The 27,801-nt window shown below is 39.9% G+C and overlaps 1 protein-coding gene across 1 annotated transcript; it reads right to left on the reverse strand.

Annotated features, from left to right (window-relative positions):
- Nucleotides 1–6,214: 6,214 nt before the first annotated feature.
- LOC105554659 (olfactory receptor 1D5) lies at nucleotides 6,215–7,207 on the reverse strand. Its single transcript, XM_012001214.1, has one exon. The coding sequence runs from the start codon at nucleotides 7,205–7,207 to the stop codon at nucleotides 6,215–6,217; it is 993 nt and encodes a 330-aa protein (XP_011856604.1).
- Between the last annotated feature and the right edge of the window lie 20,594 nt (nucleotides 7,208–27,801).

Raw genomic sequence — 27,801 nt, forward strand, 5'->3', positions numbered from 1 at the left:
GTCATCTAAAGAAACACCGGTTCACAGATCTGTAAAGAACGTCATTGGTATTTTGATATGTATTTTTTTGCATTTATAGATTGCTTTGAGTAACATGGACGTTTTTGTAATGGTAATTCTTCCAGTCCATGAACAGGGAATATTTTCGCATTTACTATTCTCTTTTCAATTTTTTCTTCCATGTTTTATAGTTTTTATTTTAGAGATCTTTCATCTCTTTGGTTAAGTATACTCCAAGGGACCTTTTGGTTTTGGTAGCTGTTGTGAATGGTATGGTTTCTCCATTTTTTTTCAGATAGTTCACTATTCGTGTAGAGATGAGATGTTTCTGTTTTTATGCCAGTAGCATAGTATTTTGATTAAAGTTGTTTTATAATATGTTAATATGTTTTGAAATCAGAGAGTGATGCCTTCAGCTCTATTCTTTTTGCTGAACTTTATTTTTGGCTTTTGGGGTCTTCTGTGGTTTTACACTAATTTGTTTATTAAAAGTTTTATTTTAACATTTTTTCAATATGGGGGGAGTACATGTGCAGGTTTGTTGCATGTGTATATTGCATCCAGCCAGAGAGCATAGTATCAAATAGGTAGTTTTTCAACCCATGCCTCCCTCTCCTCCTCCCCCTCATTAGTCTGCAGTTTCTTTTGTTCTCCGGTTTATGTCCACATGTGTTCAATGTTTAGCTCCCACTTATAAGTGAAAACATGTGGCATTTGGTTTTCTGTTCCTGAGTTAGTTTGCTTAGGATTATGGCCTCCAGCTCTGTCCACGCTGTTGGAAAGGACATGACTTCATTCTTTTTTGTGACTGCGTAATATTCCATGGTGTATATAGGCATTTTCTTTATCCAGTCAACCACTGATGGGCACCAAAGTTGAATCCATGTCTTGGCTATTGTAAATAGCATTGTGAGGGACATATGCATACATGCGTCATTCTGGTAGAATGATTTATGTACCCAGTAATGGAAATGCTGGGTTGAATGGTAGTTCTGTTTTAAGTTCTTTGAAAAATCTCCAATCTCCAAACTGCTCTTCACAGTTGCTGAACTAATTTACATTCCCACCATCAGCATATAAGCCTTCCCTCCCTTTTCTCCAAATTCTTGCCAGCATCTGCTTTTTTTGCACTTTTTGTTAATAGCCATGTTGACTGGTGTGAGATGGTATCTCATTGTGGTTTTGATTTGCATTTCTCTGGTGATTAGTGATGCTGAGCAATGTTTTCATATGTTTATTGTCCAATTGTGTCCCTTCCCTTGAGACATGTCTTTTCCTTTGCCCATTTTTTAAATGGAGTTATTTTTTTGCTTGTTGATTTAAGTTCCTTACAAATACTGGCTATTAGACATTTGTCAGATGCACAGTTTGCAGATATATTCTCCCGTTCTGCAGGTGGTCTGTTTACTCTTTTGATAGTTTCTTCTGCTGTGCAGATGCTCTTTAGTTAATCAGGTCCCACTTTTCAATAGTTTGACTTATTTTTTCCTATTTGGAGGCCTTTTATTTCTCTTGCCTGATCGCTCTGGCTAGGCCCTTCCAGTACTATGTGGAATAGGAGTGGTGAGAGTGGGCCTCCTTGTTTTGTTCCAGTTCTCAAGGGGAATGGCTCCAGCTTTTGCCCATTCAGTATGATGTTGGCTGTGGGTTTGTCATAGATGGCTCTTACTGTTTGGAGGTATGTTCCTTGGATGTCTACTCTGTCGTGGAGTTTTATCATGAAGGGATGCTGGACTTTACCAAAACCTTTTTCTATTTCTGTTGAGATGATCATATGGTTTTTGCTTTTAATTTTGTTTATGTGATAAATCACATTGATCGCTTTTTGTATGTTGAACCAGCCTTGCATCCCAGGAATTAAGGTTGGGCAAGTCCAGATGGTCATTTTACAGGTACTTGCTGACATGCAGTTGCTTCTCAACCTGGAGGAGACTAATGAAAGCAACTGGCTTGTGTGGAGAAGGTGGCTCAGGATTTGAGCCTGAAAGGCCAACAGACAGTGTTACCTGCAGCATGATGTTGACTAGTTTTTTCTGGTGTGGTACCTCTATTGGCCAGAATACTGAGCAATTCCCAAGATCCCGGTGCTGGCTACTGTAAGTCCTGCTTCACTCTTTGTTTCTAACTGACTCCAGGTGGTCTAACTCTGCTGGCACTCTGTTTCCCTGAGGATGAGACAAGAGTGAGCTTGTCTCCTCCTACAAAGGATCCCAGAATGGTGGGGAAACTGAGTATTGGCCTCCAATTCACTTTTCTTATTGTAGAAACTGTGGGTCTAGGGACATTCTCTGTGTGTGGTGCGGTGCTGACTTTGGGGAGGGTGAAATGGTCAGAGAACAATTTCTGTTACTCTTTGGTCATGGCTTTTCTCTATTGTGTGGCCCAGGGTGGTGTCTCAGCCTCAATCCCAATTCCTGGAATATTCAAGACATTTTTCTAAAAATGTTAAGTTCCAGGATACACGTGCAGGATGTGCAGGTTTGTTATGTAGGTAAATGTGTGCCATGTGTTTTGCTGCACCTGTCAACCCATCATGGAGATACTGAGCCCTGCATGCATGAGCTATTTCTCCCGATTCTCTCCCTCCACTGCCCCCACCCCCGCAACAGACCCCAGTGTGTGTCGTTCCCCTCCCTGTGTGCTTGTGTTAGGATGGTATTCCTGATTGTGGGTGCTTCTAGTGGATTTCTGTGTGGGGGAGTGAAATGGAGAACTCCCATTCTGCCGTCCTGCTTATGTCACTCTCTTGTTGACTGTTGTTTAAATAAAGACTTTATGATTCAGATATTCTGTGTGTTTGGAGGGGAAGGAAGTATTGTTATGGACTGAATGTTTATGTCCCTGCCAAATCCTTATGTTGAAGCTCTAATCCCCCATGTGATAGTACCTTTGGGAGGTTATTGGGTTTAGAGGAGCTCATGATGGTGAGCCCCATAATGGGATTAGTGCTCTTACAAGAAGAGGAGGAGACCAGTGCTTTTCCTTTCTCTCCTTGCATACACAAAGAAGAGGTCATGTGAGCACACAGCCAGATGGTGGCTGCCTACAAGATAGGAAGAAGTCTTACCAAAACCCAACCATGATAGCATCCTGATAGTGACTCCTAGCTTCCACAACTGTGAGAAAATGAATCCGTTGTTTGAGCCACCTAGTGTATGGTATTTTGTTATAGCAGCCCTAATTGACTAAGACAGATGTGTTTTCCACATCTAATCATCTAATTTCAAACCCAATGGCAGACTAAACGTTCAGATCCTTTAAAAACTAAAAAAGTAATTATGAATAATTTCAAGTATACAATAAGAAAATAATTTTAGCGAGATATATACCATCCACAAAATTAAAAATATTAATTTGTTACCTGATCATATCACTTCTTTCTCCAAAAAAGATTTAAAATATTATAGATAACACTAAAGCATTATCCCCATTCCTTTCCCTCATTTTATTCTCCTTTTCAAAGGAACTGGTTTCCTGAATTTGAGAACAATTTTCAAGTATGTTTATACTTTAGGAGAATAGTTCTCAAACTTTTGGTTTCAGGATGCATTTATCTGCTTAAAATTTTCAGGACCAAAAGAGCTATGAGCTGTGTTTATGTGGGTTATATCTATCAATATTCTCATAGTAGACATTTAAAATATTTATTTACTAATTCACTCATAAAACAATAATACCATGATGTGTTTTTATAGTAGGTTTTAAAATAGAAATAACTATATTTTAAAAAAATTATTGAAGAATAGCATGGTTTTACATTTTTTCAAATCTTTTTAATGTCTGGCTTAATAGAAGAGATCTAGATTCTTGTATCAGCTTCTGCATTTATTTGTAGTGATATGTTATTTTGGTTGACATGTAGGAAGAAAATCCAGCCTTATACAGATATGTAATTGCAAAAGGGAGGATTATGTTAATAACCTTTTCAATTAATATTATTTGATACTACACCAAACGTGGTAAGTAGTCATTTCTTAAAGGTTAGTGGCAATGCAGAATCTGCTAACACATCAATAGACATTTTATCCCCTATGTCATTAAAATCCATTGGCTTCTTTTGCATTTTAAATTGATCTTTTATTTATGTGTAACTTTTTCAGATAATGCATTGGTCATTTGAAAAATACTGGCTCACTGAGTTATGCAGATCTTCCAAATGTTGACACATTTCATGTATATATGAAATATATATCCATCACCATAATGGATGAATTTCCTAAAGGGGTGATATTTGCTGGATAGACCAAATATTTATTCCTGGCAACAAATACTGTCAGTTTTTCTTACAGTGACAGACTCACTTTATTTATTTTGTGGCAACATCTGCCAAATACCAATTCTGAATAACTATAGTTTATCAGTCATTCTAACAAATAAAAATAATGTTCCCTGAAATGGCTGGTTGAACCCAAATTCAAACAATCATTCAAGTACTTTTTGATAAGACAACCATTGTAATTTGAGATGCAGAAGTGCTCTATGGTACTAGCCATTAGATTATATAAAATATTAAAAAGACATACATGAAAAGATGTGATTTAATAAAATCTAGTGCTTTATCAAGGACAACATTTGTTTAGAATTTTCTTTCTCTGCATCTATTGACATGTTGATTTTTTCTTTTAATTTGTCAATGTAGTAAACACTTGTGGATTAAAAAATATCAAATTATCTTTACATATCTTTGATATATCCTAATGGGTCCTTATGCAGTAGTATTCTTTTAAATTCTCTGTTGGATTCAATTTACTAGTATTTTCTTTGGGATACCTGTATTTATATTTTTAAGTGAAATTAGCTCCTGCACTTTTCTTTCTTGTACTCTTTTTATGCTTTAATATCAGGTGATAATTATGACATAAAGCTACTTGGGAAGTTGTTTTTCTCTATTCTCTGCAAATTTTTTTTTTAAAAAAAACTGGATGATCCATAACTTCCTAAAAGTTGCTTGTAGATGGATTTATTTTTGTGATATGTGTGCATATTCATATATATGTGAATATTTAAAATGATTGTTTAAATTCTAGTTATAGGACTATTTATTTTTTCCATTTCTTCTTGAGTCAGCTTTGACAAGTCAGATTTTTTCAAGGATTTATTTATTTTGTCAATGTTCAAAATTATTGGTATGTAGATGTTGATGATATTCCCTCTTCATCATCCTAATCTTGATGTTATCTTTAGTTTTTATCCCCATTCTTCCCACTGTAGTCTTTACTTGTGTCTTTCCTTTCCTTGCTCAGTATCCCAGAGGTTTATTCACTTCATTTTACTTTAAAAGAACCAATCTTTAGCTTTTAAAATCCTCTTTGTTGTATTTTTGTTTTATATTTTACTGAGTTTGATTCCTAATTTATTTATTAAAATATCTCCTTTCCTCTGTGTTCTCTGGGATCACTAAATTGTTCATTTGTTCCAGAATCCTCCCCTTCTACTGACCCTACTACCACTGCTATTTATGAATATGCATTGATGTTTGAGAGTTTTGTTTTGAGGGATGGATGGAACTCTTGCATGAAGAGAAGGAAGGTGAGGAACTACAGAAATAAAAGCTAGGATGGTCTTTCCAAGGGCAAGGTCCGACTTCCTACAGAGAAAAGGAATGCAGGGAAAAGGCAAGAGAGTATTGCTCTGAGGCCCCAAAGATAAAATCAACCCAGACCACAACAGGAATTTTGTTGGCATTTCTGCAGGAACCATATGGGTTGTGTCCAGAGTGACTATATGTCAACATTGAAGTGGTGCATGTTGTACCTGTTAGAGTGTCAAGAAAGGGGAAGCCTCACCCAGGGCATCTGTGGTAGGGGTAGTGCAAAGTGTCTTCTCCAAAGAGCTTGAAGATAGCAGGCTCCTTAGAGAAGCCAAACTGCTGGGTCATAAGTGAATGGGTTCTAGAGAACATTAGAGCCCTCCCTAAGCTATGACTGGGTATATATAGATAAGCCTAGGACTGTGGGCCTATGATCAAGCAGGTTTAAATATTTGACCCTGTAAAATCCTGGTAGTAGTGTTAGCATGACATTATTTATTGCCAAGGCTGGTGAGGTCTGGGAGGCACTGGGATACACATTGTCTTTTCTTTACCACAGATAGATATGCTCAGCTCATTCTGAGCTGGATTTGTACCCTAATGACTGTTGTGTATCCCACAACATAATGCCTGACGTCTGGTGAAGGATATTTCAAGTCTCCAATCCCCTTTTCAAAATTACCTTCATTTGGGCCTCTGAAAGGGTCTCCCTAGGAGTCTTCCCAGAGCCCCATGCATGTCCTTGTTCCTCAGGCTGTAGATGAAAGGGTTCATCATAGGCGTCACCACAGCATACATCACTGTGGCTACTGAGTCCTTCATGGAGTAGGTGTGGAGGGGCTGCAGGTATACCATACAAAGTGTCCCATAAAAGAGGGAGACCACACCCAAATGTGAGGCACAGGTAGAGAAGGTTTTGCGTTTCTTAGAGGCTGAGGGTATTTGAAGGATGGTTCTGACAATACGTACGTAGGATGTGGTCATGAACCCTAAGGGGGTGAGGAAGATGAAGCAGCCAGTGGCAATCAACACTGTGTGAATGATGTGGGTGTTGGAACATGCCAGCCGCAGCAGGACGTACATCTCACAGAAGAGGTAGTGGATCTCTTGAGTCCCACAGAAGGTCACCCTGGTCAGGAGGAGAGTGAGGAGGAGGCCATAGAGAACAGACAGCCCCCAACACAAGCAGAGTAGCAAGATACAGAGTCCAGGACTCATGGCTGTGACATAGTGGAGGGGGTGGCAGATGGCCACATAGCGGTCATATGCCATCACGGCCAGGATGAGGTTGTCCAGGGTCACCAAGGAGACCAGGAAGTAGAGCTGTGTCAGACACCCTGCATAGGAGATGGCTTTGTTCTGGGACTGGAGGTTCACCAGCATCTTGGGGATTGTGTTGGTGACAAAGAAGAGGTCAGTGAAGGAGAGGTTGGCCAGGAAGAAGTACATGGGGGTGTGCAGGCGGGAATCAGAGCTGATGGCCAGGATGATGAGCACATTTCCCACCACTGTGACCAGGTACATGGACAGGAACATCCAAAACAGGATCTGCTGCTGTTCAGGACTCTCTGACATCCCCAGGAGAAGGAACTGTGAGTTCTCACTCTGGTTATCTCCATCCATACCCCCAACCTTCTGCAACATTAACACCAACAAATGTTTATTAAGTGCCCTCATTTGAATAAGAATACGAAGATAAGCAAAATCAACTATTTTCTTAGCATTAAAATATCTTGGACTAAACTTTAAAAATAATAAAAGCAACAGGTCATTATAGGCACAGAAATAGAATATGGAAAGTATGCAACTTACTTATTCCAGCAACTTCTAACCTGACATACTGAATATTATAAAAACAATGTCTAAGTCATATTTTAAATCCTGCCGTCTTCCAATCGTCTTGAAGTGTTTAAAGTTTAGTGTTATGTTATGATTTTACATAGGGTTTTAAGTGGTATTTAACACAGGTATATGCATTACAAGAAATGATTATTGTCCAATTGGAGGAAGTGGAGAAATAAAATATTGAAAAGGAGAAAGAAGAACTATTATTACTTGCTGATATAAGCTGTCTGGGAAATCTAAGAAAATCAGTGGAAACATCATTAGAAAAAAAAGATGTTTGTGATTAGTCAGTGAAGTGACCCACCACAATATGAACAGGCCCTCAGCTGTGATGGTCCCCGTAAGCCATGTAGTGCAGCGCTAAAGACCGTCCTGTGGGAACTCTTAAATTCAAGTCCAAGCACTGCCTCTTCCTGGATGTAATGCCTCAGGCAGGTCACTTGCGTTCTTTAAGACTCAGGTTTTTTTAATGTGAAAAATGGGTTGGGGTGAGGAGGAAATTAAGGAATGAAATGCTTAACACAAAGAGCTGACATGCGGAGAGCACTCAATAAATAGTACCTGTTATTACTATATATGAATGATAAGAATACTAAGATTAAAGTATAATATGAAACACATTATCAGCAAACAATCTATGCATTAAGATATGAATAAGAATCAGGTATGGTCTTCAAATTCTCTATGGAGGCATAAAGTAAAAATTTGTTAAATGGACAGATACAACCAAGATTCTAGATAAAAAGATGAGATGTTGCAAAGGTGCATATTCTGAGTTATTCTAAAATTTAACCTATTTGAAAGATAAAATTCTAACAGGGTTTTAAAGAAACAAAAGCTAGTTTACATTTCCTCTAAAATTAGAAATGAAAAGAAGCTAGGAAAATGTTGAAGACAAGGAGACACTTGCTCTGTGAAATATTAAGAACTCTGCAATAGTGGGGGTGCTGGTGCTGGAATGAACAGATCAGAACTACCTAGAAACATAAGAAACAGCCAAGTTCCTGTGGAATGTGGTGAATTGTTATGGCAATACTTTAATTCAGCAGGCAAAGGTTGCATTATGCAATAAATGGTATTAGGATAACTGTCTTCTTACGTTTTTGGGAAAAGTTACATCAATGTTTTGTCTTTTATCAAACATAGACAGATACCAAAATGCTTGAAGCAAAAACTGACAGAAACGAAGGGAGACATAGATAATTCAACAATAGTAGTTGAAAAACCAAATATCCCGCTTTCAATAATGAACGGAAAAACTAAGTAAAAGATCAACAAGGAAACAGAGGACTTGAACATTACAAATGAAGTATCCTAAACAGATATCTCTAGAAAACTCCACCCCAAAATAGAACAAGATTCTTTTCAGCCATCCTTGGAGCGTTCCCCCAGATAGACTATATGCAAGGCCATAAAACAAACCTCAGTGATACTCAACAGATAGAAATAACACAAAGTATGTACTTCAATTACAAAGGAATGAAATTTGCAATGGAAAGAAGAAAAAATGGAGAAAACTCACACACTTGTGGTAATCAAACACCATCCTCCAAAATAACCAATGAATCAAAGAAGCAACAGAAACAGAAGATAGATAAATGAAAGTGAAGATACAACTTTTTCCAAAACTATGGGATGTGGGGATGTAGGGAAAATGGTGGATAGGAGGCAGGAGTAACTTGCAGCTCCCACCTGGGCAGACAGAGCAGGCTGTGGAGACTCATACCATGAGCTTTTGCTCTAAGAACTACCACAGGAACATACCAGGAAAGCTGAGGTAAAGCACTTACCTCTGCCTGAGCACGAAGCGTGCTTTCTGACAAATTTATCATGTATTTTCCGTACAGTAGCTGAGGTTCCCCATTTCCCGCAGAATAGCTCAAGGTTATGGCCAGGCGGCCAAGGCCCAGGATGCTTCAACCCCAGTGCACTCTCCTGCTTGTCTGACCTCCACTCTCTACTCTAGCAGTGCCTTTGCAGTTTGTATGGTTCTAGAAGACACAAAATATTTTGTCTTTGTCCTTCACACTGATTGTTCCTTTTCACCCAATATGCTTTCTTCATTCTGCTCTTCCAGCCTGAATTTTTTTCCTTCAGTTCTTGTCAGCCTGGTAAGTAAGACCTGCTCTAGTACCTACTTAAGCATCTCCTCCTGGTGACATCTTCTCCCACCCCAGAGGTAAACACTCTAGTTTCTGCACTATTTTTGGTCTTTGCATTCTTTTAGGATTGACCCTTTCCACACTTTGCTTAGCTATCCACTGTCTGCAAGACTGTGAGGGTCTCTAGAGTAGGGACCGTACTCAGTATTCCTGCATCCTCAGGATCTCGCACACTGCCAGGCATGATGTACAGACCAGTAAAAGAGGGTTGAACTAAACTGTATAGAATAGTAGACATTTCATGCATTTGAGATGAATGAACGGGCAAGAGCCGTGAGCCCAGGAGCCCATGTATCGATGAAAATGTGGTTGCTTAGAGAACTAGCTGATGCCAGGGGAATTTGGAGCGCGTTCTGCAAATTCAATCTTGAACATGATAAATTTGAAGTAGCAGCTGGGTAAGCAAATGTGGATGTAGGAACTGTGAGCAACCTAGAAGGTTAAAGGAAGTTGGAGCTGCCAGCTTTGGTGGAGGTAGGATGGGGCAGGCAAGCATTTAGCAAAAAAAAAAAAAAAAAATTTTTTTGCCTCAGCCTCCTGAGTAGCTGGGACTAAGGTGCCCGCCACCACGCCTGGCTAATTTTTGTATTCTTGGTAGAGATGGGGTTTTGCCATATTGGTCAGGCTGGTCTCGAACTCCTCACCTCAGGTGATCCACCCGCCTTGGCCTCCCAAAGTGCTGGGATTACAGGCATGAGCCACTGTGCCCAGCCATGAATGGATTTTTAAATCTCAATGTACAGAGTTGAATTCGCAGATATCTAGGGTCAGTGGTATACTGAAAGAAAAGTTTGAGTCAGAAGTGTGGATTCAAATCCTGGATTAACACACACATCATTTTTTCCCCCCAGCAAATAACTCCCCATTTCTGAGCACTTGGACGGGTAATGTGCTTACGTGCCTTATCTACATTAAGGTCTTTTATTTAGTCCACACACGGCACTATCTGGCTCTGTGAGAGATGATTCCACTGAGAATTAGAAGATCAATACTCTTTTTACAGTTGCTCAGCTTGTAAAGGAATAGAGTCAGTATTTAACCCTCTTTCCTGACTCAAAGCTGATGCCCCAACTACTCAACCGTGTGTTAAAGGAGAGAAGCCGTGTCTACCTGATGCAGCGTTAAGAGCTGAAATCCTGAATGTGGAAGGAGTTCTCTAGCTTTAAAGCTGATTTTAAATGGGAGATGCTGTTACGGGGCAAAGGGAGTCCTATTTAACCATTTCCTCAAGCTTCTATCTCCCACCCTACTCCAGCAGGAAACTGTTCTCCACCCTGGACCTGGTTCTGCTCCCCACCCAGGCACCCTGGGACCCCTCAGTCCACCCTGGGATCTCCAGGGAGGGGTCCGGGGTGTCAGGTTTGGGACTTACTCGTGTCCGGCCACTTGGTGCAACTGCACGGGGGAGAGATGAGGGGCATGTTATAATGGGCTTCCCATATGAAGGGATATGCACTGCCTTGGTCAGAAACCAGGGGGCAAAGAGAGAGAGAGAGAGAGAAAAAAAAATAGGAGCCAGGCTGTCACCCAGATGACTTAAGTGCTGGGCCAGCGAAGGGCACTAGGAAGGAGGTGAACTCCCCATCACGAAGGGATTAGAACAGGCTGCACGATGCCGTGGGCTGAGTGGTCATTTGAGAGCCAATCCAAGCATTTAGTGGAAGTAAGTGCTGGTTAAAGCCTCTTTTAGCAATAAGGTTCCAAATGACAGATTAATGATGGAGTGGCCCTCTGGCATTTAAGCAAAACTGGGAGTAACCCTGAGCACATGCTCTGGAGACTTTTTGTATCTGCAGCTTCCCACATCTCTTGTCTGCTAGTTGTCCTGTGGATCTAACCACAAACGATCCCGTTTATTTCCCACACTACAGTACTCACATGAAGCCTTGATCCGAAGGGATCTGCCCAAAGTCAGAGTGATTTGACGGCAGAGATGAGCCCATGACCAAAGCTCTGCTTGCCTCTCAGAAAACGGTTAAAATGAGAAAGAGGGAGCTGATGGGCTCATCCCTGAGATCACCCCAAGACCCCCTGCGTGACCTGAGCATGAAAAGAAGCACCGAGGTGATTCCCTGCAGGGACCCCAATCCTGAGCACACTCGCCCACCACCTGTTTTCGCCATGGAGAGAAATGGCTTCCACCTTCTTAGACCCCGAAGAAATTTCTTCCTTCCCGCCTTCTGGGTAGAACATCTTCCCGACAGGAGAGAAGATAGGAGGGAGGTGATGGGACCTCAGAAAGCCAAGGCTGCCTAGAGGAATGGACACCTCTGCTCGCTTGCCCTAGAGCTATCATCTCCCACGCTGCAGTGAGCATTGGGATCACCTGCGATGCTTCAAGACACAAAGCTGATTTTCCTGCCTCTTCTCTGAAGTACTGGTTCTGTTCTGAGGACCAAGTTTCTTTTAGCGAGCACTGAGTTATTCTGATCCTATACTTTGAAAATACTGCTCTCAGCCTGTAAGAGTCAGCGGGTTCTGAACGCTCGTGTGGTCAGAAGGCCATAGAGACACAAACTCCTATGTAGTGTGGCTTGGGGGAGAGGACAGTGAGTGTGGGTGTGTGATAGAAAAATGTTGCAAGCTTGGTGTTGGAACACTGGCCTTTGTGCCGCCTCTGTTGCTCCCCTGCTGTTTTGACTTTGAGTCGGGCACTCAGTCTCCTGGAGCCACCTCATGTCACCCATGTGGGCGTTCTTGTAGGTTGTGAGAATCACAGGCAGCAGGGCGTGTGCCAGTGAGCCCTTGAAAACTGCAGAGTGCCAAAAACATTGGAGGAATTGTTATCTTACCTTAAACCCTTAGCGGTTAGATTATGAAGATGTCCCAAAATATGTATGTTTGCTTTTTGCATCTTTTAATAGAAATCTTTGCTAAATCTTTGTCAATGTCCTTTTTTATATTTTCTGCTAAAAGATTTATTGTTTTACTCTTCACATTTAGATTTACTATCAATCTAAAACTGATTTTTGTATCAGGTCAGGTACAGGTCAAGATATATTTTTATCCCACAAATAGGAGAGAGAAAATGGAGGAGAAGATAAGGAAGAGAGAAGAGGGAGAAGGAGCATGAGCCTGAGGCGTACGGGCCTTACCCACTGCTCTGTGCTGCTGTCAGAGTTCACTGGTTTGGCTGCCTCCACGTTCCTGCTCTACAGGCTGAAAATTCCGTAAGGACATAAGAGACTATAATGCATTATTTCCTGAATAGAACTTGGTGACCTGTCCTATCTGCTAAATGTAGAGAGCACAGAACTTGTTGCCTGCGTCTTCAGTCCCTGTAAAAGAGGAGACAGAATTCGAGGCTCTTTATGCCCTGATGAGCCTGGGGGGATTTGAGAACTGATGGTTGGATCCCAGGTTCATGATGGAAAGGACTAAACAGGGACTATATCAGACCTACTTATCAGTTTTGGAGAGGCCCTGGGGATACACTCCCAAGGTAGCCTCTTGAGATGAACATGGATAATTGCTCCAATGTTAATATCTAGAGGCAAGGACCTTGGGAGATGAGTTCTCATTTACAAGAAGTAAACCAGCTCCTTACCGCACAGCAATCCTAAAGCACACACTAGGAGTCAGCCAGAGATGAAGCAGGCCTCATACACATTGCAGCCTGGCTTTGACTTATCAGAGGTCCAGAAAATCCGAAGTACTAAACTTTGATTAGGATGATCTAGACTTCTAGGGACCCCAAGTTCTAAGCAAATGCAACTGAAAAAAGAATCCTATTTGGAGGAACAATGCCACCGTAGAGCTCCAATTATTTCTCTTAATACTTTTTCAAGCACAATATCCACCATACATCTGAAGATAAGACACACAAGGATGGAAGATTTCAATAGCAAGAACCAACAGATGGGAGGCATATAGGGACTCCAGATAATATAACTGTTAGACACAGATTTAAAAAACAGTCATGCTTATGGTGTTTTAGAAAATAAATGAAGCCTGAAAATGTTGTCAGCGACTTTTACAAATGGAACAGTCGTAATGAGTAACCAGCACTCAGATGAAAACACATTACGGGCTCTCTAGAAGCCACCTCATTTTCCTCTGTAGTCACTGTTCCTGCGCGGGTAATCAGTATCCTGACTCCTAATAGCATAAATTAGTTTTATTCATTTTTGTACTTTATTTATATTAAATCATACAGTTTGTTCTCTTTCGTATCTGCTTCTTTAACTCAACATTATATATGTGTGATTCAGCCTCACTGTTGTATGTCGTTGTATGTTACTGCTCATATTTATTGCTGTATAACATTGTATTGTGTGAATGTACCATTTAATAAATCCATTTAACCACTGATAGACATTAGTAGCCAGTTGAACTTGTTCTGAATAGGGTAGATGCACATTTCTGTTGGAAATACATATCTAGCTTTGAATTTCTGTAACCTGAGGCAGAGGTAGGTGTATTCAATAGGGCTAAACAGTTTTCCAAACACATGTATCAATTTTAATTTCCCCAAGCAGTGTATGAGGGTTGTGGGTGCTCCAAATTTTAAGATAAGTTGGTATCTGAAGATATTTTGGTGTGTGTGTAGTGGTATTGTTTATGGTTATAATTTGCATTTTCATGTTGAGTAATGCAGTTAAGTAGTTTTTATATGGGTGTTTATCTATCATCTATCTCTGTCATCTATCTATCTACCATGTGTCGTCTTGTGTAAAATACCCATTCAACCATTTTGCTTATTTTTCTATTGGTTATCTTTTTATGCTGGTTTGTAGTTCTTTACATGTTTTGTGAGTCTTTGCAAATGCTTGTATTAGGTTGGAGTTTTTTGCCATTGATTTTAATGGTTTTTTGCCATTGATTTTAATGGTTTTGCCATTGCTTTTAATGGCAAAAACCGTAATTACTTTTGCCCCAACCTAGTAGTAAGACTATCTGTGTCAAGTTTGTGGGTTGGCTTTTATGCAATTAATGGTGGCTTTTGAGGAACAGAGATTTTAATTTTAATGGAGTCCAATTTATCAATTCTCATTTCAGAATTACTAGGTTTTGCATCCTTTAAAATAAATCTTTGCTAAATCTTTGCCAATGCTCTTTTTTATATTTTCCTCTAAAAGATTTATTATTTTACCATTCACATTTAGATTTACTGTTTATCTAAAACGGGTTTTTATATCAGGTGAGGTGTAGGTTAAGATATATTTTTATCCCGCAAACTGACCCAATGCCATTTATTGAAAAGACCATCCTTTCCCTACTGTGTGGCTGTGTAAATAGTTTTTCCACATCTTTATGGAGGTATAACTAACAAATAAAAATTATTTAAGGTTTATATAGTGCTGTTTTGATATATGTAGCATGTATCTATTGTAAATGATCACCACCATCAAGCTAATTAGCATACCCATCATTTCACATAGTTACTCTTATTTTGGTGTGAGAATACACTAGATCTGTTCTCTTTGCAAAGTTTGAGAATGTAACATAGTATTGTTGGCTATAGACTGGGTGCGGTGGCTCAGGCCTGTAATCTTAGCACTTTAGGAGGCCGGGGTGGGAGGATTGCTTGAGGCCAGCACTTCAAGACCAACCTAGGCAACATAGTGAGACCCCATCTCTAGAGAAATTGATAAAGAATGAGTCAGGCCTGGTGATATGTGCCTGTAGTCTTAGCTACTTGTGAGGCTGAGGTGGGAGAATTGCTTTAACCCAGGAGTTGGGGGCTACAGTGAACTATGATCATGCCACTGCACTCCAGCTTGGGTGACCTTGCCTCTAAATCACCACCACCACCACCAACAAACTATAGTTACCATGCTATATATTAGCTCTCCAGATCTTGCTTGCTCATAACTGAAAGTCTGTAACCTTTCTTTTTTTTTTTTTTTTTACCCTTTTTTTTTTTTTTTTTTTGTTTTTGTTTTTTTTTGAGACGGAGTCTAGCTCTGTCGCCCAGGCTGGAGTGCAGTGGCCAGATCTCAGCTCACTGCAAGCTCCGCCTCCCGGGTTTACACCATTCTCCTGGCTCAGCCTCCCGAGTAGCTGGGACCACAGGCGCCTGCCACCTCGCCCGGCTAGTTTTTTGTATTTTTTTTTTTTTAGTAGAGACGGGGTTTCACCGTGTTAACCAGGATGGTCTCGATCTCCTGACCTTGTGATCCGCCCGTCTCGGCCTCCCAAAGTGCTGGGATTACAGGCTTGAGCCACCGCGCCCGGCCAGTCTGTAACCTTTCACCAATGCTTCCCCAATTCCTCCATCTCCTGACCTCTGGTAACCACTCTTTTAGTCTGCTTCTGTGAGCTATCCATTAAAAAAAATCTTTAATTTTTAATTTTTGTCAGTTCATCGTAGGTGTATATATTTATGGGGTACATAAGAAGCTTTGATACAGGCATGCGATGTATCCTAATCACACCATGGAAGATGGGGTATCCGTTCCCTCAAGTATTTATCCTTTGTGTTACAGACAATCCAATTATACCTTTTTAGTTATTTTACAATGTATGATTAAATTATTATTGACTATAGTCACCCTGTTGTGTTATCATATACTGGGCCTTATTCATATTCTGATGATTTTTTGTATCCATTAGCCATCTCCCTCCACTACTCTCCTTCCCAGCCTCTGGTAAGGATCCTTCTGTTCTCCATCTCTGAGCTGTACTTCTTCAGATTCCACGTAGGCGATAACCTGCAGTTTTTGTCTGTCTTTGTGTGGCTTATTTTGCTTAGTGTAACGTTCTCCAGGTTCATCCATACCACAAATGGCAGGATTTCCCTCTTTTTTTATGACTGAGTAATATCTGTGTGTGTGTGTGTGTGTGTGTGTGTGTGTAGGGTCTACATGTCTCTGATTTTCATACATTGATTTTATATCCTGCAACTTTACTGAATTTGTTAATTCATTCTAATCATTTTTTTTTGTGTGTGTGGCATCTTTAGGGGTTTTTACATGTAAGATTATAAATAATTTTACTTATTTTGTTCTGATTTGCTTGTCTTCTAATCTTTTTTTTTTTGTTGTTACACTTTAAGTTCTGGGATACATGTGCAGAACGTGCTGGTTTGTTACATAGGTATCCATGTGTCATGGTGGTTTGCTGCACCCATCATCCGGTCATCTACATTAGGTATTTCTTCTAATGCTCTCCCTCCCCCAGCCTCCCCACCACCGAAAGGCCCCAGTGTGTGATGTTCCCCTCCCTGTGTCCATGTGTTCTCATTGTTCAACTCCCACTTATCAGTGAGAACATGCAGTGTTTGGCTTTCTGTTCCTGTGTTAGTTGATGTCTTTGTTTGTTTGTTTGTTTCCTAATTGATCTGACTAGGACTTCCAGTATTATGTTGAAGAGAAGTGCCAACATAGCATCCTTGCTTTCTTCCAGATCTTAGAGGAAAAGCTTTCAGTTATTCTTCATCGAGTATGATTCTCGCTGTGGGCGTTTCACATATGGCCTTTATTGTGTTGAGGTAAGTGACTTCTGTACCTAATTAGTTGAGAGTTTTCATCATGAGATGGCTTTGAATTTTGTCAACTGCACTTATGGAGATAATCATGTAGTTCTTATCCTTCATTCTGTTAGCGTGGTATGTTATATTGACTGATTTGTGCATGTCAAATCAACCTTGCATCCAGGGATAAATCCTACTTGGCTATGGTGTATGATCCTTTATTGTGCTGTTGAATTTGGTTTGTTTATGTTTTACGAGTATTTTGAATCTTATGTTCATAAGAGATATTGGCCTGTATTTTCCTTTCTTGTGGTGTCTTTGTCTGGCTTGGGTATCAGGGTGATGCTGGTGTCATTAAATGAGTTTGGAAGTGTTTCCTACTATTATTTTTGGAAGAATTTAAGAAGTTTGAGTATTCTTCTTTAGATACTTCATAGAAATTACCTGCGAAGCCATCCGTTCATGTTTCTTTTATTGTTTGAAAGTTTGTTTTTTAAATTACTGATTCAATCTTCCCATTTGTTATTGGACTGTTCAGGCTTTCTGTTTCTTACTCAGGTTGAAAGGTTGCGTGTGTCTAAAAATTCGTCAGTTTCTTATAGGTTGTCCAATTAATCGGCTTGCAATTATTTATAATAATCCTTTCTGACCTTTTTTTATTTTCATGGCCATAGATAATAGATATTTCACCCCTTCTGATTTTGAGTATTTCTTGTTTTATGAATGATTCTAGCTAAGAGTTGGTTCATTTTTTCACATTATTTTGGGTATTATTTTCTGTTTCATTTATTTCCACTCTGTTCTTTATTTTCTTCCTTCTGCTAACTTTGGGTTTAATATCTTATTTTTTACTTCCTTAAGTGTAAAGTTAGGTTGTTTATTTGAGTTCTTTCTTCTTTCATAATGTAAGTTTCTCACTGTAAATTTCCCTCTTGGTACTGCATTTGCTGCAACTTTTAAGTTTTTGAATGTTGTGTTTATTTTCATTGCTTTTCCTGAAATATTCTTTAATTTTCTTTTAATTTCTTCGAGTCAATAGTTGTTCAGGAGTGTTTAATTTTCACATAATCTAGGATTTTCCTATTGTTATCTAATTCATTTTTCATTTTTTAATAGCCAGAAATGGCACACAGAATGATTTCAATCTTCTTAAGTTTGTTAACAATTATTTTGTAACCTGGCATGTGATTTTTCTTGGAAAATGTTCCATGTCTGTTTTAGGAGAACATGTTTGCTGCTGCTGTTGGGTGGAATGTTTTGTATATGTCTGACTCACACATTAGTTTGTGGCATTGTTCAGATCTGGTGTTTCCTTATTGATTTTCTGTTCAGATTATAAATCCTTTATGGAAAGTAGGATATCAAAGTCTCCTACTATAATTGTGTTGCTTTTATGTATTCCTTAAAATCTGTCAATGTTTGCTTTATATAGTTAGGTGCTCTGATGTTTGGTACATGTATATTTATACTTGTTATATATTCCTGTGGAATCAACCATTTTGTCATTATGTAATGACCTTCTTTGTCTCTTGGGACAGCTTTTGAATTAAAGTCCATTTTATCTGATGTAATTATAGCCACCCTGCACAATTGGTGTATTTGTCTGTTTCAACACTGTTAACAAGAATACCTGAGACTGGGTAAGGACTAGGTAAGGAAAAGAGCTTTACTGACTCACAGTTTTGCATGGCTGTGGAGGCCTCAGGAAACTTACAGTTGTGGCAGAAGGTAAAGGGGAAGCAAGGCACATCTTACATGGCAGCAGGAGAGAGAGAACGGGAGGGTGAAGTGCCACACTTTTAAACTATCAGAGCTCATGAGAACACACCCATTATCATGAGAACAGCATGGGGAAAATCTGCCCCCATGATCCAATCACCTCATACCAGTTCCCTTCCCTGACATGTAGGGATTACAATTCCAGATAAGATTTGGGTGGGACACAGAGCCATATCATATTATTCCAACCCTGGCCCCTCCCAAAATTCATGTTCTTCTCACATTTCAAAACCAATCATGCCTTCCCAACAGTCTCCCAAAGTCTTAACTCATTCAGGCATTCAAAAGTTCCAGTCCAAAGTCTCATCTGGGACAAGGCAAGTCCCTTCTGCCTACTACCCTGTAAAATAAAAAACAGGTTAGTTACTTTTGATACTTTGAAGATACAATAGGGATATAGGAATTGGGTAAATGCTCCCATTCCAAGAAGGAGAAATTGACCAAAACCAAGGGGCTACAGCCCTCATGCAAGTCCAAAACCCAGCAGGGAAGCCATTAAATCTTAAATCTCCAAAATAATCTCCTTTGACTCCATGTCTCACATCCAGGGCACACTGATGCAAGAGGTGGGCTCCCCAGGCCTTGGGCAGCTCCACCGCTGTGACTCTGCAGGGTACAACCCCTGCAACTGCTTTCATGGGCTGGCATTGAGTGCCTGTAGCTTTTCCAGGCACTCAGCGCAAGCTGTTGGTGGATCTACCATTTTGGGGGCTGGAGGATGGTGGCCCTCTTCTCACAGCTCCACTAGGCAGTTCTCCTATGGGGGGGCTCCAGCCCCACTGCGTTGCCCTAGTAGAGGTTCTCCATGAGGGCTCTGCTCTTGCCACAGACTTCTGCCTGGAAATCCAGGCATTTCCATACATCCTCTGGAACCTAGGCTGAGGTTCCCAAACCTCAACTCTTGTCTTCTGCATACTTGCAGGCCCAACACCATGTGGAAACCAGCAATGCTTGGGACTTGAACCCTCTGAAGCAATGGCCTGAGCTTTACCTTGGCCCCTTATAGCCATGGCTGGAGCTGGAGCAGCTGGGATGCAGGGTGCCATGTCCCATGGCTGCACTGAGCCTTCTAGTCTTCCATGCCTGTGATTGAAGGGGCTGCTGTGAAGGTCTCTGAAATGCCCTGGAGACGTTTTCCCCATTGTCTTGACTACTAACATTCGGCTCCTTGTTACTTATGCAAATTTTGGCAGCCAGTTTGAATTTCTCCCCAGAAAATTGGTTTTTCTTTTCTACTGCATGGCCAGGCTGCAAATTTTCCACACTTTTATGTTTTGCTTCTCTTTTAAACATAAGTTCCAATTTCAGGTAATCTCTTTGTGAGTGCATATGGCTATATGCTTTTAGAAACAGCCAGGTCACATCTTGAATGCTTTGCTGCTTAGAAACCTCTTCCACCAGATAACCTAAATAATGTCTCTCAAGTTCAAAGCTCCACAGATCTTTAGGGTGGTACAAAATGCCTCCAGTGTCTGTGCTAAAGCATAGCAAGAATGACCTTTACTCTAGTTCACAATAAGTTCCTCATCTCCATCTGAGACCACCTCAGCCTGGACTTCATTGTCCATATGACTTTCAGCATTTTGTTAAAACTATTCAAGTCTCTAGGAAGTTCCAAACTTTCCTACATCTTCCTGTCTTCCTCTGAGTCCTCCAAACTGTACCCAGTTCCAAAGCTGCTTCTACATTTTCACATATCTTTATAGAGGCACCCTAATCCGCTGATAATGATTTTATTAGTCCATTTTCGTGCTGCTATAAAAACTACCTGAGACTGGATAATGTATATTTAAAAAAAAAAACAAAACAAAACAGGTTTAATTGACTCACATTTCTGCATAGCTAGGGAAGCATTCAGGAAACTTACAATCATGGCAGGAAGTGAAGAGGAAGCAAGGTACATCTTACATGGCAGCAGGAGACAGAGAGGGGCAGGGGGATGTGCCACACTTCTAAACCATCAGCTCTCAATAGAACTCACGATCATGAGAACAACATGAGGAAAATCTGCTAAGATCCAATCAACTCCCACCAGGTTCCTCCCCTGACACATGAAGGTTACAATTTGAATGAGATTTGGGTGGAGACAGAGGGAAGCCACAGCACTTGGTTACTATTTGCATGGAATGTATTTTTTTCTTCGTTTTATTTTCAGTTTCTGTGGGTCCTTAAATTTAAAGTTTGTGAATTGTAGACATCACGTAGTTGGATAATGTATTTTAATTCATTCAGCTGCTGTATATATTTTGAATAATGAGTGTAATTTGCTTATACTTGAAGTAGTTATTGAAGTAATTATTGATAGGCAAACACTTACTATGGTCAATTTGTGATTGTGTTCTTTTTTGTCAGTCTTTTGTTTCTCTCTTTCTCAAAGAAATACCTCCCTTCTTTGTTTGTATCTGACCACAGGGAGTTAACCTTGCCATTACTGTGCTATGATCTCTGTGAGGTGAGACTGGAGTGGGCATCCTCATAGGTGTGTTGGAATGCTGGGAAAGCTGGATGTCCATCTCTTGTTGTATTCTTTGTGATTTGATGATTTTTAAAAATAGCGATATACTTTGATCCTTTTCTCTTTATTTTTAAAAGTCACTTTTATTTATTTATTTTAAGAGGTAGGGTTTCACTCTGTTGCCCAGGCTAGATTGCAGTGGCACGATCCTAGCTTACTGCAGTCTCCAACTCCTTGGCTCAAGTGATCCTCCCACTTCAGCTTCCTGAGTGGCTGAGACTCTGGGCACATGCCACCGTGCCGTCAGTCTTATTTTTTGATTGTACAATGGCTTTTCCCTTGTGATTACCATGAGGTTTGGATAAAAATTCTTATAACAGTCTGTCTGAAGCTGATAACAACTTATCCACATAGAAAAACTCCACACATTATCTTCACACTTCCACATACATCTCCTTGATTTCAGAATTTATATATTTTTATATTTATTAAATTTTTTGTAGTTATTGCTATTCTTAACTATTTTCCAAATGAATTTAATTTTTCTATGGTATATTCGTGTAGTTTCCTGAACTTCTTTAAGAGAATGATTCTGAATTTATTGTTAATCATTTCGTGGATCTTCATTTCTGCAGGGTTTATTTTTAGATCTTTATTATTATTATTATTATTTTTTTGGAGATGTCATGATTCCCTAATTCCTCGTAATCCTTTTGTCTTTTGTTGGTGTCTGCACATTGAGGAAATAGCCACCTCTTCCAGCTTTTAGAGGTATTCTTGGGATAGACCTTCACTCTTAAGTCTAGCCTGTGATTCTGGATGAGCCAGCTGGTAATGACGTGGAAGAAACAGAGCTTGCCATCAGGTTCTCTCATTTGTGGGGCCAAGGCCTTTGCTCTGAGGTTGGAACGGGACTACTGTCTAGGCTCCAATTTCCATTTAGACCACAGGCTTGGCTTTGGAATCAGGCAGAGTTTTTGGCTGGGTTCTGCAATTGCTTCTGATTGGGCTGAGACACAGGGTATATTCACTGGCCAGGCAGGACCTCTCTTTGAGTTCTACAATTGGGCCAGGCTGCAGGTTGGACCCCAAGTTAGTCAGAATTGCTATTCAGGATGACCAGGATCAGCTGCTGTGCTTAGAGAAATGCATGGTTGAGACTTGCCTCCCTGCCAGGGCAGAGCCTTGGGGTAGGTTTTGAGGCTGACCTGAACTGCTATTTGAATTTTTGGGTGGTGAAAGTTTAGCCCATTGTTTACTGAAAGTCATTCTCTTGGGCAAAACCTTCTCTGGGTGGGGTCTTGGATGAGCTTTGAGACTGAATTGAGATGCTGTTTGAATTTCTGGGTGGTTGAAGTCTGGCTTTGTGCTTTGCCAAAAGTTGCTGTGTTTGGTGTCTCCCTCAGTGGGTGGGGTCTTGAGGGAGGCTTTGAGGATGAGCTGAGCTGGTACCTTTGATTGGATGCCTCTGCAGGCCATAGCACAGAGCACCATCAAAATATGAGCACTAGTTGCTGTGAGCAATACCTCCTTTCCTTGTTTCTGTCTGACCACAGGCAGTTAGCCATGTCATTGCCCACTGTGATCTTTGTGAGGTGAGACTGGAGTGGGCATCCTGAGAGATGTCTCAGAATGCTAGGGAAGCTAGATGTCCATCTTCAGCTCCCTTTTCCCACTGTAGAAACTGTGGGCCCAGGGAAATTCTCTGTTTATGGCACCGTGCCATGTTGAGGGAGGGCAAGGGGCAACGTGGTTGAAGTGAGACAATTTCTCTTACTCTTCAAATGCAGTTCTTACTTGTTTCTGTGATACACACAGGTATTGCAGGCTTATTCTCAAGGTTTGGGGGTTTTCACCAGGATATACTTGTCTGTGGGTAGCTGCTAGTGGAACTTTCTGTTGCAGGGAGAGAAGGCTAGGACATTTTATTCTGCCATTCTGCTGACACCACCATATTTTTCTTCCTATTTTTTATTTCAATAGGTTTTTGGGGAACAGGTGTTATTTGGTTACAAGGATGTTCCTTAGTGGTAATTTCTGAGATTTCGGTGCATCCATCTCTGTACGCTGTACCCAATGTGTAGTCCTTTATCCCTCACCTCCTTCCACTCTTTCCCCTGAGTCCCCAAAGTCCATTGTATCATTCTTGTGCCTTTATGTCCTCATCGCTTAGCTCCCATTTATGAGTGAGAACATACGATGTTTGGTTTTCCATTCCTGAGTTACTTCACTTAGAATAATAGTCACTATTTCCATCTACCTTGTTGCAGATTCCACGATTTCATTCCTTTTTATGGCTGAGGAGTATTCTGTGGGTGTGTGTGTGTGTGTGTGTGTGTATATACACACATATATACGTATATACATAAGTGTGTATATATATATATACACATTAAGGCATAAGAATGATACAGTGGGCTCTGTGTGTGTGTGTATATATATATGTATATCACATTTTCTTTATCCATTCACTGATAGATATTTGGACTGGTTCCATATTTTACAATTGTGAGTTGTGCAGTTATAAACTTGTTTGTTCAAATATCTTTTCTGTATAGGACTGCTTTTCCTCTGGGTAGATACCCAGTAGTGGGATTGCTGGATCAAATGGCAGACATAGCTTTGCTATGACATACCACTGTCCACACTGTTTTCCATAGTGGTTGTACTAGTTTACATTCCCACTAGCCATGTAAAAGTGTTCCCCCTTGACCACATCCATGCCAACATCTATTATTTTTTTATTCTTTGATTAAGGCCATTCTTGCAGGAGTAGGGTGGTATCATATTATGGTTTTAATTTGCATTTCCCTGATAATTAGTGATGTTAAGTATTTTTTCATATGTTTGGCCATTTGTTTATCCTCTTTTGAGAATTTTCTGTTCATGGCTTAGCCCACTTTTTGATGGAATTTTTTTTTCTTCTTGAGTTCCCCATAGATTCTGGATATTAGTCCTTTGTCAAATGCATAGTTTACAAAAAGATTTTCTCCCACTCTGTGGGTTGTCAGTTTACTCTACTGATTATTTCTTTTGCTGTGCAGAAGCTTTTTGGTTTAAGTCCCATCTATTTATCCTTGTTTTTGTTGCATTTGGTTTTGGGTTCTTGGGCATTCACTCTTTGCCTAAACCAATGTCTAGAAGGTTTTTTCCAATGTTGTCTTCTAGAAATTTTTGTGATTTCAGGTCTTAGAATTAGGTCCTTGATCCATTTTGAGATGATTTTGGTATAAGATGAGAGATGAGGATCCAGTTTCATTCTTCTACATGTGGCCTGTCAATTATTCCAGCATCATTTGTTGAATAGGGTGTCCTTTTCCCACTTTATGTTTTTGTTTGCTTTGTCAAAGATCAGTTGACTGTAAGTATTTGGGCATATTTCTGGGTTCTCTATTCTGTTCCATTGGTCTATGTGCCTATTTTCATACCAGTACCATACTGTTTTGGGGACTATGGCCTTATAGTATAATTTGAAGTTGGGTAATGTAATGCCTCCAGATTTGTTCTTTTTGCTTTGTCTTGCTTTGGCTATGTGGGCTCTTTTTTGGTTCTATATGAATTTTAGGATAGTTCTTTTCTAGTTGTGTGAAGAATAATGGTGGTATTTTGATGGGAATTGGGAATTGCATTGAATTGGTAGATTACTTTTGGCAGTATGGTCATTTTCACAATATTGATTCTACCCACCCATGAGCATGGAATGTGTTTCCATTTCTTTGTGCCTTCTATGATTTCTTTCAACAGTGTTTTGGAGTTTTCCTTGTAGAGGTCTTTCACCTCCTTCATTAGGTGTATTCCTAAGTATTTTAATTTTTTCCAGGTATTGTAAAAAGACTTGAGTTCTTGATTTGATTCTCAGCTTGGTCGCTATTGATGTACAGCAGTGCTACTGATTTGTGTACATTAATTTTATATCCTGAAACTTTACTGAATTCATTTATCAGTTCTGGAAAGTTTTTGGATGAGTCCTTAAGGTTTCCTAGGTATACAGTTGTATCATTGGTGAACAGCAACAGTCTGACTTCCTCTTTACTGTTTTGGATAACCTTTATTTCTTTCTCTTGTCTGATTGCTCTAAGACTTCCAGTACGGTGTTGTATAGAAATGGTGACAGTGAGCATCCTTGTCTTGTTCCAGTTCTCAAGGGGGAATGCTTTCAGCTTTTCTCTGTTCAGTATAATATTGGCTGTGGGTTTGTCATAGATGGCTTTTATTACCTTAATGTATGTCCCTTCCATGCCAGTTTTGTTGAGGGCTTATCGTAAATGAATGTTGGATTTTTGTCAAATGTTTTTAACACACCATTAGATTCGGTTAGCTAATATTTTGTTGAGGATTTTTGCGCCTATTTTCATCACAGATATTAGTCTGTAGTTTTCTTTTGTGTGTCCTTTCCTTGTTTTGGTATTAGGGTGATACTGGCTTCATAGAATGATTTAGGGAGGATTCCCTCTTTCTCTATCCTGTGGAATAGTGTCAATAGGATTGGTACCAATTTAACTGTGAATCTTTCTGGTCCTGGACTTTATTTTGTTGGCATTTTTTTATTACCATTTCAATCTCACTGCTTGTTATTGGTCTGTTCAGAGTTTCTATATCTTTCTGGTTTAATTTAGGGAGGTCGTATATTTTCAGGAATTTATCCTTCTCCTCTAGGTTTTTTAGCTCATGTGCATCAAGGTATTCATAGTAGCCTTGAATGATGTTTTGTATTTCTGTGGTATCAGTTGTAATATCTCCCATTTTTTTCTAATTGCACTTATTTGAATCTTCTCTTATTTTCTTAATCTTGCTAATGGTCTATCAATTTTTTTTAACTTGTCAAAGAACCAGCTTCTTGTTTCACTTTCATTTTTATTTTTATTTTTTGTCGTTTCAATTTCCTTCAGTTCTCCTCCGATCTTTGTTATTTCTCTTCTTCTGCTGGGTTTGGGTTTGATTTCTTCTTGTTTCTCTAGTTCTGTGAGATGTGACCTTAGGTTATCTGTTTGTGCTCTTTTAAACTTCTTAATGTAGGAATTTAATCCTATGAACTTTTCTCTTCATACTACTTTTGCTGTATCCCAGAGGTTTTGATAGGTTGTGTCCCTATTATTCAGTTCAAATAATTTTTAAGTTTTCATCTTGTTTTCATTGTTGACCCAACAATCATTCAGGAGCAGGTTATTTAATTTCCATGCATTTGCATGCTTTTGAGGGTTCCTTTAGGAGTTGATTTCCAGTTTTATTCCAGTGTGGTCTGAGAGAATACTTGACATGTTAGAAATGCAAAATGCTTGTTTCCTGGTGCCACAAAGAAATAGCACTCTAACATAAATTTAATTTTCTCAGCAAGGCAATTTTTACTTTCTGCAGAAAGCTTGCTCCTCGCAGATGGAACAATGGTGAGAGTACACCTGGACAGGGGAGGGGTAGGAGTTCTTATTCCTGACACAGGTAGCCCCTACCACTGTGTTGTTCCCCTGTTGGCTAGTGGAGTATTGAAATCCCTCACTATTTTTGTGTTGTTGTCTATCTCATTTCTTAGGTCTAGTAGAAAAGGTTTTATAAATTTGGCAGTTCCAGTGTTGGGTGCATATATATTCAGGATTGTGATGTTTTCCTTTTGTACTAGTCCTGTTATCATTATGTAGTGTCCCTCTCTGTCTTTTATAACTGTTGTTGCTTTAATGTCTGTTTTGTCTGATATAAGAATAGCCACTCTTGCTTGCTTTTGGTGACCATTTGCATGGAATACCTTTTTCTACCCCTTTACCTTAAGTATATGTGAGTCCTTATGTGTTAGGTGAGTCTCTTGTGGACAGCAGGTACTAGGTTGGTGAATTCTTAACCATTCTGCCATTCTGTGTCTTTTAAGTGAAGGATTTAGGCCACTTACATTCAACATTAGTATTGAGATATGAGGTACTATTCTATTTGTCATGGTAGTTGTTGACTGACTAGCTTGGTTTTTTTTCCATTACGGTGTTATTTTATAGGTCCTGTGAGATTTATGCCTGAAGGAGGTTCTATTTTGGTGTATGTCAAGGATTTGATTCAAGATTTAGAGCTCCTTCACGCCTGTAATCCTAGCACTTTGGGAGGCCGAGGTGGACGGATCACGAGGTCAGGAGATCAAGACCATTCTGGCTAACATGGTGAAACCCCGTCTCTACTAAAAATACAAAAAATTAGCCAGGCATAGTGGCAGGTGCCTGTAGTCCCAGCTACTCAGGAGGCTGAGAGGCTGAGGCAGGAGAATGGCGTGAACCCAGGAGGTGGAGCTTGCAGTGAGCCGAGATTATGCCACTGCACTCCAGCCTGGGTGACAGAGCCAGTCATTAAAAAAAAAAAAAAAAAAAAAAAAAAATTTAGAGCTCCTTTTACAAGTTCTTGTAGTGCTGGCTTGGTAGTGCCAAATTCTCTCAGCATTTGTTTGTCTGAAAAGACTGTCTCTCTCCTTCATTTATGAAGCTTAGTTTCATGGGATACAAAACTCTTGGGTAGTAATTGTTTTGTTTAAGGAGGCTAAAGATAGGACCCTAATCCCTTCTAGCTTGTAGGGTTTCTGCTGAGAAATCTGCCATTAACCTGGTAGGTTTTTCTTTATAGGTTACCTGATGCTTTTGCCTCACAG

The sequence above is a fragment of the Mandrillus leucophaeus genome, unplaced genomic scaffold (genome assembly GCF_000951045.1).
Source record: "Mandrillus leucophaeus isolate KB7577 unplaced genomic scaffold, Mleu.le_1.0 Scaffold653, whole genome shotgun sequence".
NCBI classification, from domain to species: Eukaryota; Metazoa; Chordata; class Mammalia; order Primates; family Cercopithecidae; genus Mandrillus; species Mandrillus leucophaeus.